The 16379-nt window shown below is 40.0% G+C and overlaps 1 protein-coding gene and 1 long non-coding RNA gene across 3 annotated transcripts; one reads left to right on the top strand and one right to left on the bottom strand.

Annotated features, from left to right (window-relative positions):
- Window positions 1-797: 797 nt before the first annotated feature.
- LOC120730767 lies at window positions 798-3306 on the bottom strand. 2 transcript variants are annotated; one of them, XR_005695193.1, is made up of 3 exons: window positions 2168-3306; window positions 1707-2022; window positions 798-1498 (listed from the first exon to the last, which is right to left on the bottom strand). XR_005695193.1 is itself a non-coding variant. In XM_040027247.1 (2 exons), the coding sequence occupies exons 1-2, from the start codon at window positions 2617-2619 to the stop codon at window positions 1794-1796; spliced, it is 681 nt and encodes a 226-aa protein (XP_039883181.1). In that variant the 5' UTR covers window positions 2620-2830; the 3' UTR covers window positions 1506-1793. The 2 variants fall into 2 exon arrangements, 1 of the variants encoding a protein (XP_039883181.1); XM_040027247.1 differs by lacking the exon at window positions 798-1498 and having other exon boundaries at window positions 1506-2022; window positions 2168-2830.
- Window positions 3307-7303: 3997 nt separating this feature from the next.
- Window positions 7304-8315, top strand: LOC120730768. Its single transcript, XR_005695194.1, has 3 exons — window positions 7304-7691; window positions 7782-7935; window positions 8166-8315. It is a non-coding gene; the product is annotated as an uncharacterized LOC120730768 (long non-coding RNA).
- The last annotated feature ends 8064 nt before the right edge of the window (window positions 8316-16379 follow it).

Raw genomic sequence — 16379 nt, 5'->3', positions numbered from 1 at the left:
GGCTCTCAATATCCTGTTTAAATGTCTCTCCATAATAATGGTTCCTTTCAGTGCCAGGCTTTTCAAAATGCATCTGTAGCTCAGTCCCAGCCTAAAATTGTCAGGGATCTGGGTCTGAGGGACCTAGACCTATTATTGTGTATTGTTTACTTCACTGTAAATAAACGCACTGCATTAATCCGCATTTTGGGTCCTCCTTCCCCACACACCCACGGTCTGCCACGCAGACCATGACAAAAATATACCTGTTTCTCCATCACCTGTTCAGCTCTGATGATTCAGTAAGGACATCTCCTGGTTTCATCTTCATGTTTCCCTCTCACCACATATTCAACCGACATCATGACCAGCAGCTTTACAGCTGTGGCTCCAGCAAACATCAGCTGATACTAGAAATTAATATTAAATAAATTCTAACAACAGCTGATCAAGCTTAAACGTGCTGCTGTTGTTTAGCGCGACATCCGCCGGTTTCCTCTTTGTGGCTCGAAATGCGCGATAAACAAACAAGAGAGAAAAGCGATCAGCTGATCATTGATCAGTTTCATCATTTAAGTAGCAACAGGAGAGAAGAAGAGGCAGCTGGCCGCGTAACGACACAGAATGACTCCAGCTTTGTGTCTTTTTTTTCATTCAAGCTGAAGTCTGGACAAATCACCTTCCTTTTCAGCCCAATACGAAACGCGGCCGGTCCGGCGGCCACCACGGGTCTCTCCTCCTCCTTCCTCCCCTTTCCCTCATCCACCTGCTGTACTCAAAACTTGTACTCAAGTACAAGTACTGTTACACTGGTTAAGTTGTACTCAATTACAAGTAAAAGTACTGGTGTTAAAAAAATACTAGAGTAAAAGTACAAAGTACTCTTCTCAAAAACTACTCAGAGTATTAATTACTTTTTAACAGACTGATGTTTTATTCTGTCGTCAACAGCAGGCATTCGACTCGATTCACCAGTATAAATATTTATGTTCAAAGCACATTTCTCAGATGAACAAGGTATAGAAAGGTAACTTGTTTTGTAAATAAATGTAGATGTAAAAGAAGGAATTTTGTTTGTTAAAACAATGACAAAAATGTTTCTGAACATGCGTAGAACCGTTGAAACTTTTCCCCATACACTGAACAACAGGCAGGTGAGTGTCTTAAACTCTTAGAGTTTCTGTCACACTTTACTTTCTGAACCTTTTGTTCAGTTTCAGCACGAGCTGGTTTCCTAAATTAACAGAGGCAATCCGACTTCGTTTGGCTGAAGAGTAGACCGGCACAGCTAAAAAGTCGTTCACACGCAGCAGAAGCAGGCAGAGCTGTGTTCAGTTTAAGAGAGAGGCTTTTGATGGCTGAGGAGTGCAGCAGCTCCATGGTGTCTGTGGCACAAGGTAACCATCAAGCTCAGCTGCACTTTGGTCTGGAGAAGAATTCATCTTCATCAGATGACTCTCTTTGCTGATCCTCACTCTCATGCTCCGTCGTTCAAGATGTTGTTTGATGCATGTCAAGGCTGTAATTGCAGGTAGATAACACAATTTTGTTATTTAAATTTCAGCGATTATTCCTGAACACAAATTTAAAATCGGCAAATTCTCAAAAAGGATTGTTTAGTATTCAGGACAGACCATCAATAACTTACAACGTATTAGGTGAAATACTCACTTAAGCATGTGTTCAAATGTAAAAATACACAAAAATGGGATCACATGAATCCTTACCAGCCTCTATTACATCTGCTCTGTCAGTCCAGGAAGTCTTGAACTTTGGTAAGAGGACTGCAGCTGCAGCCAACTCTGGATCCTCCATCATCGTCCAAAACGCTTTTGAAGGCCATTTTGCAGGGCTCTGATGAGTGGCACGCATGTCTTGCTTGATGTCTCCAGCCTGCTAAGTTTGGACAGTAGTTGTTGGATTACTGGCAGGAGCCATCCCATAAAGGAAGTGGACTCAGACTGAAGGATGTTTGAAGCTTTCACCAGTGGCTTCGTGGTGGTACAGTACTCCCTTAGGAATGCAACTTCTGCAGGACTCAACCTGTAAGACACAACAACAAAACCCACCATGACTATAATAGGGATCTTCTGATTTAATATTAAGAGTCTGCTCACGTTTTTAACCATACATTAAGGAAAATACACAAAATTTGAAACCATATTGGTAGGTGTCCAATTTTACTCACATTTTCACCTTGAACTCCCCACAAATGCTCCTGATGGCATCTTCCCCCTTCTCATCAATGAGGTGTATTATCCTTTCAATGGCAAGGTAGGTTGAATTCCATCGTGTTGCATTGGGACGGATGATCTGTAGCTCACACTTGTCCTCTACCACTTCATTAGCCAAATGAGACCGGCCAGTTTTGTTCCAAATGGCCTGGCATTTTGCAAAGGTTGCACGGGAGAGCCTCTTGTAGGTGTCATTCATGCTCTCTGCTAGGACAGCGTCAGATGTTGCCACAAGGTTTAGCAGGTGACATGCACATCGCTGATGAGGCAGGAGTTGATACTCCAAACCAGAGTCTTCATCAAGAATTGCACCTGCCTCATGGTAGTCAATATGGTCAGTCAGGTCAAGAGTTTCTGGGTCTGCTTCATCTTCAGCTTCATCTGCATCATTTTGTGCCCCAAACATGTGGAAGGCCTTGACAAAGTTGGATCCATTATCAGTTGTGTTCTTACAACTTTGCCTCTAATCTTGTATTGGCAATGGATATCATCAAGCGCACCAGCAAGCAAGTCAAATGTGTGAGACCCTCTCAATCTTTTGCACGCTGGTGCTGCAGATCTTCTTTCCAGGGACTCTTCCTCTATCCAAGGGCATGTGACTCCAAGGTAACTTTTCTGATGAGCTGACCAACAATCAGTAGCAACAAATTTGACTTTATCCAATGCTGCAACCAAAGTCATCTTCATGTGATCAGCAGCTTCACAGATTCTGGCACGGACAGCGGGTCTGGAGATGACTTGAGGTTGTAATGTGGTAACCAATTGTTTGAAAGATGGCTGTTCTACCCTGCAAATGGCTGTAGACCCTCACATATGAAATTGATGACAAGCTTGTCAACAGTTGCTTGTGGAACATGTTTGTTTGCAGCTCTCAACATCAGGTCTGGTAACTTGTGTATTTGCTGAGAGCTTGTTTGGTGTGGCTGTGGTCTTTCGCTGACGAGATGCTGATGCCACAGTGATATTGTACTGCTCAATCTTCGATGGATGTTTCCTCTGTAGAGATAAATATTATCATACGTCAGGTTCATACATTACTTCATAACATCACTGTGATTAACACTACAGGAAAACACATTTTTAAAACATCATTCAACTAGACATGAGCTAATCTTTGATTGTTGAGCATAGTATAAAAGAGCGGTGAATTTGGTCAAATCTTGCAGATATATTGCTGTATTTATTTACAAATGTAAACCAATTTTGAACGATCATTGCAAAAACCATGAATGTCTGTATACATTCTAAGTTCTGTAATCTGTATACTATCTGTAAAAAGAGTATCGACCAATGTATCAGTATCTAAATTTTTAACTCCTTTTTATCAGTATCACCCTAAAGTTCTCAGTATTAGTCAGGTCCTAAAAATACTAAGAGAGCAAAATATGTGTATATAGCAAATCTAATTTAAGAAAAGGGATCACATACACAAAAATGCTGCCCATACAGCTAACAAATAAAAACAATCCACATTATGTTCTTTAAAAAAAGATATCATATTGGGAAACATATAACCCTACTGATTAAGAGCCATGTCACTATGATAGACCTATATCAGGCCAATGATACTGATCAACTGATCCATCAATCGGGCTCTGGTACATGTCAGCTGAGAGCTGGAAGATTCATTTGAGATGCAGCTCAGCACTGTGTTCAAGTTTTGTTTTTTATATAGGCCAGCTGATTGTAGGCCTGTGAGTTTTAAATGACTACAAATTAATTTATTGTAATGACGGTGGTTATCCAAATAATAAGCTAAAACATTCCTACGAATTTAGCTCAATTATGCATGCACACACGCACATTAGCTAGCTCCGTCTTATTTTAATATCAGGCTAACCAATGGCGGTGACAATATCTTAGCCAAACTAGTAACCTTAACACACATGAAAAATAAGAAGGCAATATTGTACACGTATAGTTGTAAAACCTCTTACCTCAATGTGTTTTTTTAAGATTAGACGCTGAAGTCTTGTAAGCTGAAACGACTGTAGAGGTCAAACAAAGTTTGCACTGCATCTGGACGCTGTCTCCTTTTCTCCCTCTGCACATGAACAATCCCTCCAGGTATGGCCACGGGCACGCGTCCTCCGTCTTTTCTGCTCGTTCTCATGGTTGACAGTGTTGTCCTCTGTCTCCGTTTTGGCTTCTTTGTCTCCAAATCTTCCGTCTATAAAGTAGTTTGTACTCCACCATTCAGCACCTCCAGACACCTGTGCCTGCTGCTGCAGCGGACTTTATTCTTTGCTTACGTCTTAAATTGGCCGGTTGGGATTGCAAAAATGCAGACGAAAGGTTTGAATATTAATTCAAACTGTGGGCGTACTCAGTAGCGACTTTTGGATTTTATAAGTAGCGAAGTAGATTACATGGTGTAAGTTGTACTCAAGTATGAGTAAAATTAGACAAAATGATTCATAAAAGTACAAGTACCCAAAAAATCTACTTAATTACAGTAACGTGAGTATTTGTAATTCATTACTTCCACCCCTGACAGTAAATGACCATAAATGAACTGTAAATTACACCGCGGTGAGCTCCATTCATATAGTTCTATCACGTGCACGTGTACGTTGACAACCGTAACCATGGCCGCCGAGGGTATATAAACGCTGCACAAGGTTCCAATCGTCCGTTTACACTTGCTCGTGGACTTGTTTCGACCTGCTCCAACCTCAGCCTGTGGAAAGCTAAGTTTTGAAAAACATTTGACTGAAAGCGGATTAAACTTGAGAGCACAACAAGTACTTCATCTGTTTGTACTTGTTTTTGTTTTTCAAGTTTGAAGATGGCTCGCCGTGGACCCGGACTCCTCCACTGTCACCTGGACTTCGCTGCAGGTACGTTTGAAAATTTCTTTAACTTTAAATGACTGTAATAATTTAACAAGTTCCAGTGTGAATATCAAGTTTTAACGTGATCAAATATGTGTATCCCAAGATTGTTTCCCGTAAATTGTTTGTATGCTTTAAATTTTCCGGGAGAGGTGTAGAAATTATTAACGACTGGTGTATGAATATGAAAAAAAGGTGTTACTTTGATTTGAAGGCTTCAAATTTGACACTTTTCTTTAAAATGAAATGGTTAAAAATAGCTTAATGGACTAAAATTTGTAAAATGCCCAAAAATCCGTTTCTGTGGTAACCGCATCATCAAGATGTCATGGCGTCAGAACACGCAGGTGTAAACACACAGATCCAGGTCCCCTCCTGACATCCTTTTCTTCTCCGGATCAAAGGCTTTATTGACATAAACTATATTTTTTCTCTGCTGCAAAACACAAAGATAAAAAAATACAAATAAAATAATATCAAAAGAATATGAAAACAGTAGTAACAATGGCATTAAGACCCATCTTCTGTTACGGTAATGCTTTTAACCTTATTGGATAGCAGAGAGAGATATTGTACACAGGGATATTTCCACAGGGGTAGCATCTTTACCACAGATTAGATGTGTCTGTCCTTATGGCAGATACAGTCCTTGTGCACATTTCTAAAAATGTGGATTCTGAGTTAAGAGTTTCTGTTTGTTTGTTTGTTTGTTTGTTTGTTTGTTTGTTTGTTTGTTTTTCACTTGACCATCATTTTCAGACATACCTGCAGAGCTTTGTGTGTGCAATTTTTACTCTTGCCAAGGAGGTTGTGTTTTTATTTAAAAAAATGCGATTGGTACATGTGGTCTAAATGTCACATTATGGTTTGCATCCACATATTTAACCTCTGAGCTTTTTTCAAAATGTGTGACATCATGAATTGTAAATAAAACAGGAGAATGAGCTGCATGGTTAGTTATAAATGTACTGTAGTATATTTATATAATAAGTTACTCATGTCCGGCTATTTACAGATCAATACTTATTATCCATTACCTATTCCAACATAGTGTTTGCATAAAGGCTTACAAAGAACAAATAAAACAACTTGAATGTACACAAAATACAGTGTCATATATAGTGTCAATATAGTGTCACCTTAAAAGTACACAGAGTGAGCTGCCTTGGTGGAGGTTTGGTGGTCTTCTATTAAAAAACTTCACTTAAAGATTGAACAAGTAGAAGTGTCATTCAGTCTGGCATAAAATGCTTTTCTCTCATCCTCTGCTCAAACTAACAGATGTAGGTCTGTTGCTTTAACACTGGGTGTCTATTACATTCCTAACGTTATTTTAAAAATTGTTTCCTCACAGGGCGTCTTGACTGTGTGGTTGAACGCCCTGCAGAAGAAGGCCTTCCTGAAGTCATCAGGATCCTGGATGACAGTCTCCAGAGCACCACCTCTTCTGGTGAAGCTCAGGACACTGATACCCAGCGTATCAGCGAAGGTGAGTATGGTGAGTATTTTTCCCCTCTCTCACCCTCACCTTCTTCTCATGAAGCATCAGATGCAGATGATGGTGAACAGCAAGGTGAGTATGGTAAGTACCGCCCCTACTTACCTGTAGATGATGAAGAGGTGAGTGAACAGACTGACAGTTCATCTGACTGGAACGACTCAGAAGAGTGGGGGGATTGTCTTAGCGATGACTCTGGGTATGACACCATGGATGAGAGAGATGATTCCCCTCTCATCCGGGAGCACCCTCCAGAGCCGTTTTGGCACAATTGGCAACATCCTATTGCTCCAGGTGCTGCCCCCATCGCCATGCCGCCTTTCGGCCAGGCCAACGCCCCACTCTTCCCTCGAGTTGTTGCCCCAGTTGGTGACCCGCCAGCTGCTCCTCTCTCATCTGCTTCTTCCTCATCTGCTTCCTCTGCTGCTTCTTCCTCAGCTGCTCTCTCTGCTGCTTCTTCCTCATCTGCTTCCTCTGCTGCTTCTTCCTCATCTGCTTCCTCTGCTGCTTCTTCCTCATCTGCTTCCTCTGCTGCTCCTCCCTCAGCTGCTCCCACTGCTGCTCCTTTCTCATCTGCTTCCTCTGCTGCTTCTTCCTCAGCTGCTCTCTCTGCTGCTTCTTCCTCATCTGCTTCCTCTGCTGCTCCTCCCTCAGCTGCTCCCACTGCTGCTCCTTTCTCATCTGCTTCCCCAGCTGATCTCTCTGCTGCTTCTTCAGCTGCTCTCTCATCTGCTTCTTCCTCATCTGCTTCCTCTGCTGCTTCTTCCTCAGCTGCTCTCTCATCTGCTTCTTCAGCTGCTCTCTCTGCTGCTCTCTCTGCTGCTCCTTCCTCAGAAAAGAGAAGCAGAGAAGACATCTGCACCGAAGAGGTAAGTGCAAAGAGGTGCAAGGTAAGTGACCAGTTTGATGCCCCTTCAACATCCTCAGGTTGTTTTGGAGTCAGTCGTTTCTGGGAGAGGCTTTTTAGCCTTTCCCTTGATGACAGTGACTCTGATTAGTTTATGTTAGAACGTGTTTTTAAACTTTGCCTTTGTGCTTTTGTCTTTACAGATATAAGAACACCTGACTCACACATGTGAAATGTATTGTTTTTTTCTTGAATAATATATGTTTTTCCCAAGCCCTAATTCACCATGCAGGACAAAGGTACGTCTGTACTTAATGTTAACACAAATAAGTAGAAAAGGTTTAAAAATGATGCAGTGAACTGACTGTAGTCTCTTGTTTTTACATAAGGTATAGCCTGTGGCTAAGAATTCAACACTTCAGACGCTCAACGTCCAAGATGGAGCTAACACCCCACCCAGAAGACAGCCTTACCCCGACCAACCCGATGAGAAGGATGGATGACCAAGTGAAAAACGGGAGAGTGGTGCTGTGTTCCAACTATGTAAGTTATCACCTCACATTGACAACAAACTGTATTGAAGGCGAAATTCTTCCAATAGTTGGTATAAATCATCATCCTCTGTCAGCAGCACTGTAGGTTTAGCTTTATTTATATTTTTCATGTGTATACGTTGGGTTTAAAATTGCTTTTTAACAACATGCTGCAGCTGCCAACAATGAAAATGCTGTTTTGTGTTAAAATGACGTCTTCCTTGTGTTATTGCTTTGCAGGGCAGCTGAGAGTGGACAGAGCTGCACAGAGGACCAAAGATCCACTCTCAGCACGTCATACCTGACTGGCCACAGCACCACCCCTCCTCACCCAGGGTGAGGAGGGTCCTGACCCCGCCTGCACAGAGGGAGTTGTGAACATGCACTTCTGTGTCGGTGGGTTTAGGATCCTCCTCACACTCACACTGATGAAGACTTTCACTGGAAGATGTCTCCATTGCATCAGCAGGACGTAAGCATTTGTAAAATATTACAGTTTGTTTTGTTTTATACATATTTTTATTGCATCATTTAAAACTATGAGATATACAATAAACCAATTTTCATAACATTTTCTGTGTATTTAGTTGTTTTCTTAATAAGTCATTTGGAACATCATCGCAACCTGTCAGCTTTTTATTGAGGATTTAGAAAGTTGCTGGTGGCCCGAGTGTGTAGAGTGGGGTGTTGTTTTTGTCACATGGTGAAAGTGACCTCATGGGGAGCAAAGAGAACAACTGAACAATTTGGGGATTCACAGACTTTGGTAATCGCTAAAAAAAATTAATAAAAATTGTTCTGTGTGAACTAAAAGCTCAAATATAAACCATCCTGACACACTGACACAAATGATCTGCTGTTTATAAGCAGGACAGTGTTTTCATGAGCCTGGGTGAAGCTCATTTGCACGAGTTTAACCTCCTGGTCAAAAACTTGCATGACTCTGTTATCACTCTAACTTTCTTCTGTTTATTTATTCATTTTTGCTAATTGTAGTAGATTAATATGTTCACCAGCTGATTCTTGGCCTGAATGTTTGAATGTTTGCAGTTTCAGGTCCTACTGATCAGTTTTAAGTACTGTAGAAAGTGAGCAGCAATTCAATCGAGTCCTGGGATGAAATGGGACAAAAGGGTAATGTGACAGCCACATTAGTTCCCTTCCCTCGTTTAACAATGTGTAAGCAGACTGCTTTAACCTGCAATTTACTGCATGTTGTTAGGCTGCATGGTTCAACCACAGTCTGCTAACCACCCGTGGTGATCGAAGGTTTTGAGGTCTTGCTTGAGCTACTGATGAAGTTTTATCAAAGCTTGTTAAGTTTCCCAACCACATTTCATCCTGATGGTCCAAGGCTTACATCTTTATGCTCACAGACGTACTTCTGTAATTAATCAGTGACCGATTTATTACTTTAAGTTACAGTGTGAGGGGCATTAATGAACATAAATCAGATTTAACTGGATTATGTGTTTAGGTCAAGAGACACAGACCTTCATCTTTAAGAGGCTCTTCTTGAATGTCTAATCACGATGTTTGTGTTTGTCTGCAGCAGAGAGGGTATAACACAAGGCCACAGCCATGTGGTATTCTTATTCTTATATATAAAAAGAGTTCACAACTGAAAGTAAAAAGTAATACAGTTAATGCACATTCATCTTAGTCGACATAAGCATAAAGACAATGTAAATAAGATATGAAAATATTTTAAAAGTTATTATTTTTCATGTTGCATCAATGGTTGTCATTTTATTCACCAGAACTGCGATCTGTACAATACTAATCGGCTAGTTTCTGGGATCGATTGGTAGTGTCTCCAATCTCCACTAGGGGGCTTTCGCACATTCTCCTCATTGCATTAAACTACTCTGTGAGATAACAACACAAAATCACTTGTGATTCTTTCCTTCCTGTTTTCAGGGGTGTAATAATGGCTGCATTCACTGAGGAACGTAGAGGAACAGTTAATATATGACAGCCTATATTTAGTAACATCGGGTCAGTGCAACACAACCAGGCACCTTTACATCAATAGCTCAATTATGTCCAGCAATATTGTCAGAAACGTTTTGATACACAGACTTTGCTCATCTCATATAAATGATTGACATTAAATGCAGTCATGGGGGATCAGTTGGGCTTCAGAGGTGCAAACATAGTATCATCAGCTGTAGTCTGTTATGTTGAAGTTGCCTCGTTCTAATGTTTTCTCTGAGGCTGCTGTAAATGTGAATATATTTACTGTGGGTTTTGCTTGAAAAAGCTTTACGTTGTGAAAAACTGAAATCTTAAATTAGAATTGTTGTGCCTTATTTTGTGGATCTTTTTACATATATTTGAAAATACTAAAATTTGTATATTTATGTATTTTTGTTTGTCTGATAGCATTGATTTATAAAATAAATCAGACATTTCAAACAGTTACTCGCTACTTACTCAGTACTTGATTTTGATTTTATTGATTAGCATTCAAATTCAAATCTCAGTGAAAACAGTGAAAAAACAAACAAACAGTGAAAACAGAACAAAAATCTACCATAAAGAAAGAAAGCATGAGACAAGGCTAATCAAAAGGTATTGGCTGAAGCATTTGCTTATTACGCCAACCCTTTTCACAAAATATCTTTTTGTATGCAGCTCCTGTACACAGGGCCTGAAGAAAATAATAAAACAAAGCAAAAACCAAACAAACAAACAAACAAACAAACAAACAAAAAAACTTTCCACCTTAGATAAGTAACTACATCAAAGCAAAAGAATCAAGAGGTTGTTTTTTTTTCTCCTTTTTGCTCTTTTCATTCTTGATTTATATATTTTTCTATTACTCTATTTTTAAACATGTTTTTAAACAAGGAAAATGAACTACACCTTTTTAAATCACTGTCATAACTATTCCACAGGTTAACTCCTCTAACAGAAACACATCTCTGCTTTATATTTGTCCTCATCTTGTTTTTTTTTAAAGAAATCTGTTCCCCTTAAGTCATATTGACTCTCTCTGACTTCAAACAGCTTCTGAGTACTGGGGCAAAGCAAGTTATTTTGTGCTTTATACATTATCTGTGCCATTTTATATTCAACTAATCATAAAATTTCAGGGTATTCAGATTAATAAACAAAATGTTAGTTGGTTCTATATAGTTTGATTGGTTTATAATTCTTATAGCTTTTTTTTGTAACTTGAAAATATGAAGAGTGTTCGTTTTATATGCATTACCCCATATCTCCAGACAGTAAGTCATATATGGAAGCAACAGAGTACAATAAAGTGTGTATAATGATTTTTTGTTCAGGACATGCTTTGTTTTATAGAGAATAGCAATGGTTTTTGACATTTTTGTTTTCACGTGGTTTATATGAGACTTCCAACTCAGCTTATCATCAATTATCACTCCAAGAAATTTATTTTCGTACACTCTTTCAATTTCAATTCCATTAACCCTTATTTTAGATACATTTTTCATTTGTCTAGTGCCAAAAATAATCAATTTTGTTTTCTTTATATTTAATGATAACTTATTTACATCAAACCAGTTTTTTAATATATTTAACTCCTTTTCCGCTGTAGTCAGAAGCTGTTCTAAGTTTTTACCTGAGCAGTACAGAGTGGTATCATCAGCAAACAATACACATTTTAACAGTTTGGAAACACTACATATGTCATTTATATATAATATGAATAATTTAGGGCCCAGCACAGAGCCCTGAGGAACACCACAAGTTACCTTCAACTGCTTAGATTTTACATTATTGAATTCGACATATTGATATCTTTCATCCAGGTAACTTTTCATCCACTTCAAGTCAAGTCAAGTCAAGTCAACTTTATTTGTCAATTCTGCCACATGTACAGGACATACAGAGAATAGAAATTTCGTTACTCTCAAACCCTAGTGATTAAAAAATGCAAATAAAATAATTAAAAAGTAAAAATTTAAATAAATACAATACAATTTTACGTATAACAAAAAAAAGCTATGCAATATACAATATACAATATTCAAGTAAGGAGGCAGAGTAGTGCAAATAGGCAAATAGTGCAAATGGAGATTTAGTAGTTTGCGGTAAGAGATAGTGTAACAACAAAGTCTTATGAGGTAATGGCAGTCCAATGCTCCACAAAGTGACTGGTAACTGGTGCAGGCCAGTGAGTGAGTCAGAGAGTGTGTGTGTGTGTGTGTGTGTGTGTGTGTGTGTGTGTGTGTGTGTGTGTGTGTGTGTGTGTGTGTGTGTGACAGAGTTCAGTGAAACCGTGGAGGAGAAGAGGGGAGAGGGGGCAGAATCGGGAGGGAGTTAAGCTTCCTGACAGCCTGATGGATGAAGCTGTCCTTCAGCCTGCTGGTCCTGGCCTGGAGACTCCGCAGTCTCCTCCCTGACGGCAGCAGCTTGAAGAAGCTTTGCATTGGGTGCGTGGGATCAGCCGCTATGCAAAGGGATTTTTTAGTGAGACGAGTGCTGTAAATGTCCTGGAGGGAGGGGAGAGAGACACCAATGATCCTCTCTGCAGCCCTCACTATGCGTTGGAGGGTTCTATGACAGGACGCATTGCAGGCTCCAAACCACACAGTGATGCAGCTCGACAGGATGCTCTCGATGGTGCCTCTGTAGAAAGTGTACATGATGGGGGCTGGTGCTCCTGCTCTTCTTAGTTTGCGGAGAAAGAAGAGACGCTGCTGTGATTTCTTGGCCAGTGCTGTGGTGTTGTACGTCCAGGAGAGATCCTCTGTGATGTGCACACCCAAGAACTTGGTGCTGCTCACTCTCTCCACAGACGCTCCGTCAATGGTCAGAGGAGCATGTTGGGTGTGCACTCTCCTGAAGTCCACAACAATCTCCTTCGTCTTCTCCACATTCAGAGAGAGATTGTTGTCAGCACACCACGTGGCCAGGCGTCTCACCTCACTTCTGTAGTCGGTCTCATCCCTGTTGCTAATGAGACCCACCACCGTTGTGTCGTCCGCAAACTTGATGAAGAGGTTGGAGCTGTATGATGGAGTGCAGTCATGGGTCAGCAGAGTGAAGAAGAGGGGGCTCAGCACACATCCCTGCGGGGCCCCCGTGTTTAAAATGATGGTGCTGGATGTATTACTGCCGACCCGTACTGCTTGAGGTCTTCCGGTGAGGAAATCCAACAGCCACTTGTATGCTATCCCTCTTATGCCATATCTCTCTAGTTTATTCATTAATATAGAATGATCAATTGTATCAAACGCCTTTTTTAAGTCTATAAAAACATCCATCCATCCATCCATCTTCATCCGCTTATCCGAGGTCGGGTCGCGGGGGTAGCAGCCTAAGCAAAGAGGTCCAGACCTCCCTCTCCCCAGCCACCTCCTCCAGCTTGTCCGGGGGAATACCAAGGCGTTCCCAGGCCAGCCGAGAGATATAATCTCTCCAGCGTGTCCTGGGTCTGCCCCGGGGCCTCCTCCCGGTGGGACATGCCTGGAACACCTCGCCCAGGAGGCGCCCAGGGGGCATCCTTGCCAGATGCCCGAACCACCTCAGCTGGCTCCTTTCGATGTGGAGCAGCAGCTGCTCTACTCTGAGCCCCTCCCGGATGGCCGAACTTCTCACCCTATCTCTAAGGGAGAGGCCAGCCACCCTTCGGAGGAAGCTCATTTCCGCCGCTTGTATCCGCGGCTAAAAACACCAACAGCATATTCCTTATTATCTATAGCATTAGATATCCCTTCAACAAGTTCCATCACTGCCATCGAAGTGGACCTTTTCACTCTAAAACCATATTGGTTATCACTTAGGAGATTATGCTTCTCAATATATTTATCAAGTCTATTAACAAATAACTTTTCTAAAATTTTTGAGAACTGTGGGAGTAGTGATATTGGCCTATAATTGGTAAACTGACATCTCTCTCCGTTTTTATGGATTGGAATAACTTTTGCTATTTTCATTTGTGAGGGAAACACACCAGTTTGAAAGGACAGATTACAAATGTATGCGAAAGGTTGCACTATATATTCTATAATACTTTTAACTAATATCATGTCAATACCAAAACAGTCAGTGGACTTTTTATTTTTAAATGTCTTCACAATGTTAATTATTTCTCTATGAGTTGCAGCACCAATAAACATGGAGGACACATTCTGAGTAATATGTTTATTTAGGTCGTTATTATTTCTTGACTCTGGAATTTCTTTTGCTAAATTAAAGCCAACATTTACAAAGAAATCATTAAATTCATTTGCAATGTCTTTAGTTTTATCAAGCACAATATCTTTATCTTTTTTAAAATAATCTGGATAATTCTTATTTTTTGAGCCCTTTTTGATTATACTGTTTAATATCCTCCATGTTTCTTGTGTGTTACTTCTACTTTGCTCCAATAATTTGTGGTAATATTCTTTCTTACTTGTTCTTATAATATTTACTAATCTATTTTTATATAACTTGTACTTTATTTCAGCATCTTTTGTCCTCTGTTTTATGAATCTCTTATATAGATTATTTTTCTTTTTACATGCATCTTCTATCCCCTTTGTGATCCATGGCTTATTTGATCTGTGATGCTTTCTAGTGATCTTCATTAAAGGACAATGTTTTTCATATAGTGAAATTACAGTTGATAAGAATGCATCATACGCACTATTTGAATCTTCATTTGCAAAAACCTCATTCCAACTGTGTTCCTTTAACTCCACCTGGAGGGCAGCAATGGCTCTTGTTGTTCTATGTCGTATCATATCAAATATTTGATTCTTTTGTTTAGTTTTAATCCCAAAATAATTTTGAAAAATTGCAAAAACAGGAAGATGATCGCTTATATCAGTTATAAGAAGTCCACCTACTATTCCATGGTCAATTTTATTTGTGACTATATTATCTATCAATGTAGCTGTATCAATTGTTATTCTACTTGGTTTTATAATTACAGGGAAAAGGGAGTTACTATACATTGTATTGATGAAATCTGTTGTTTTCTGATGTCCATTTGGGTTTAGCAAATCTATATTAAAATCACCACAAATTATTTGCACTTTTTTATCATTTAGGTTGCTAAACATAGCAGCAAGTTTTTCATTGAATATCTCAAGGCATGAACCTGGTGTCCTATAGATGCAACTTATAATTATATTACTAGCTTTTTCAACATGAATTTCAATAGTGACACATTCCAATATGTTATCTATGGTGCTTGACATGCATTCAATCAGACTACATTTCAAAACTTTATCTACATATAAAGCAACACCGCCTCCTTTTTTATTCACCCTGTTCATTGTAAATAATTGGTATCCTTCCAGTCCCATTTCACTAACTTTCTCATTATCGAGCCATGTTTCTGATATTGCAATTATATTAAACTTTTTTAACTTACTTAAACATTCTGTAATTTTAGAAAATTTTTTATACAGGCTTCTACTATTGAAATGTATGACCGACAATGCATTTGCCATTTTAATATTCACATTGAATTGGTCGTCTGTATAGTACTCACAAGTATTATTGGTGTTATTGTAGAAGTGGGTATCTGGGTCAATGTTACTTTCAGGGTCATGCATGTTGTGCTCTGCATAGTTAAACGTTTTGAAGTTCGTTTTCTCAGCGTGTGTGGCAAAATAACCACCTTGACAGTCCTTTTCATAATCAAAGTCTTCCTCTTCAATATCTCCGAATGCAGCTGCAGCACTGTGAGCCAGATGATTCAGGGAGTTCAGTCCAACGGGGAGTCCTCTTGCTCCATCTCTCTGCTCTCTGAGCTGATGGGCTCCAGACGAGCTGCAGAGCACTGGGTGAAAGGTCATCTGAGCATTTACATAACTCAGAGCTATGCTCCTGTTGTTGCTCTTTCAGGGACAGATGAGGGTCAGTAACCTCCTATGACAAACACTTGCTAGCATGGACTGCCTTCATAAATGTACCCGTGTTCACTCAGCTGGTGAAGTCTTACAGCTCATCATTGTGTTAGTCAGGCCAAAGCAGCTTGTTTGGAACATCCAGTTATTCTCTAACCCAGATTCTAGAGACTAAACCCTTCACACTGATGTTCATCACTTAGATTAAACTCACCTTTTCCAGTACATTTCCAACTGTAGGATTGAGTATTACTGCAAATGGAGACGGTCCTCTACCTCAGCCAACACAGGAGCTTTCCTCTGCTCTCACACATAAAGACGTGTTGCTCAGTAAGGACGAGGCATTTAGCCATGTCTTCTTTAGATAAGGAATATTAACACATTTAGGATACGCATGTAAAAAGTGGCACCTTTCTCACTGATGTGTGTGAGCCAGGAGCTACGAGCTGTACGTCGCACTTCTTTAACGACTGAAATCACCAATGTGCAAAGATGCACATCGAACCTGCTGAACACACGAAACAATGAACATTTTCAGGTGAAGCTGAGCTTTGAGAATCTGGCAGCAGATGTATAACAGTGCAGTGATGGCTCACACGTGTCTGCTAACATGTGAAAGAAGGCAAACACACACACA

The sequence above is a fragment of the Simochromis diagramma genome, unplaced genomic scaffold (assembly GCF_900408965.1).
Source record: "Simochromis diagramma unplaced genomic scaffold, fSimDia1.1 OVJJ01000446.1, whole genome shotgun sequence".
In the NCBI taxonomy this organism is placed as follows: Eukaryota; Metazoa; Chordata; class Actinopteri; order Cichliformes; family Cichlidae; genus Simochromis; species Simochromis diagramma.
This window is presented reverse-complemented; position numbering and strand designations above follow the sequence as displayed.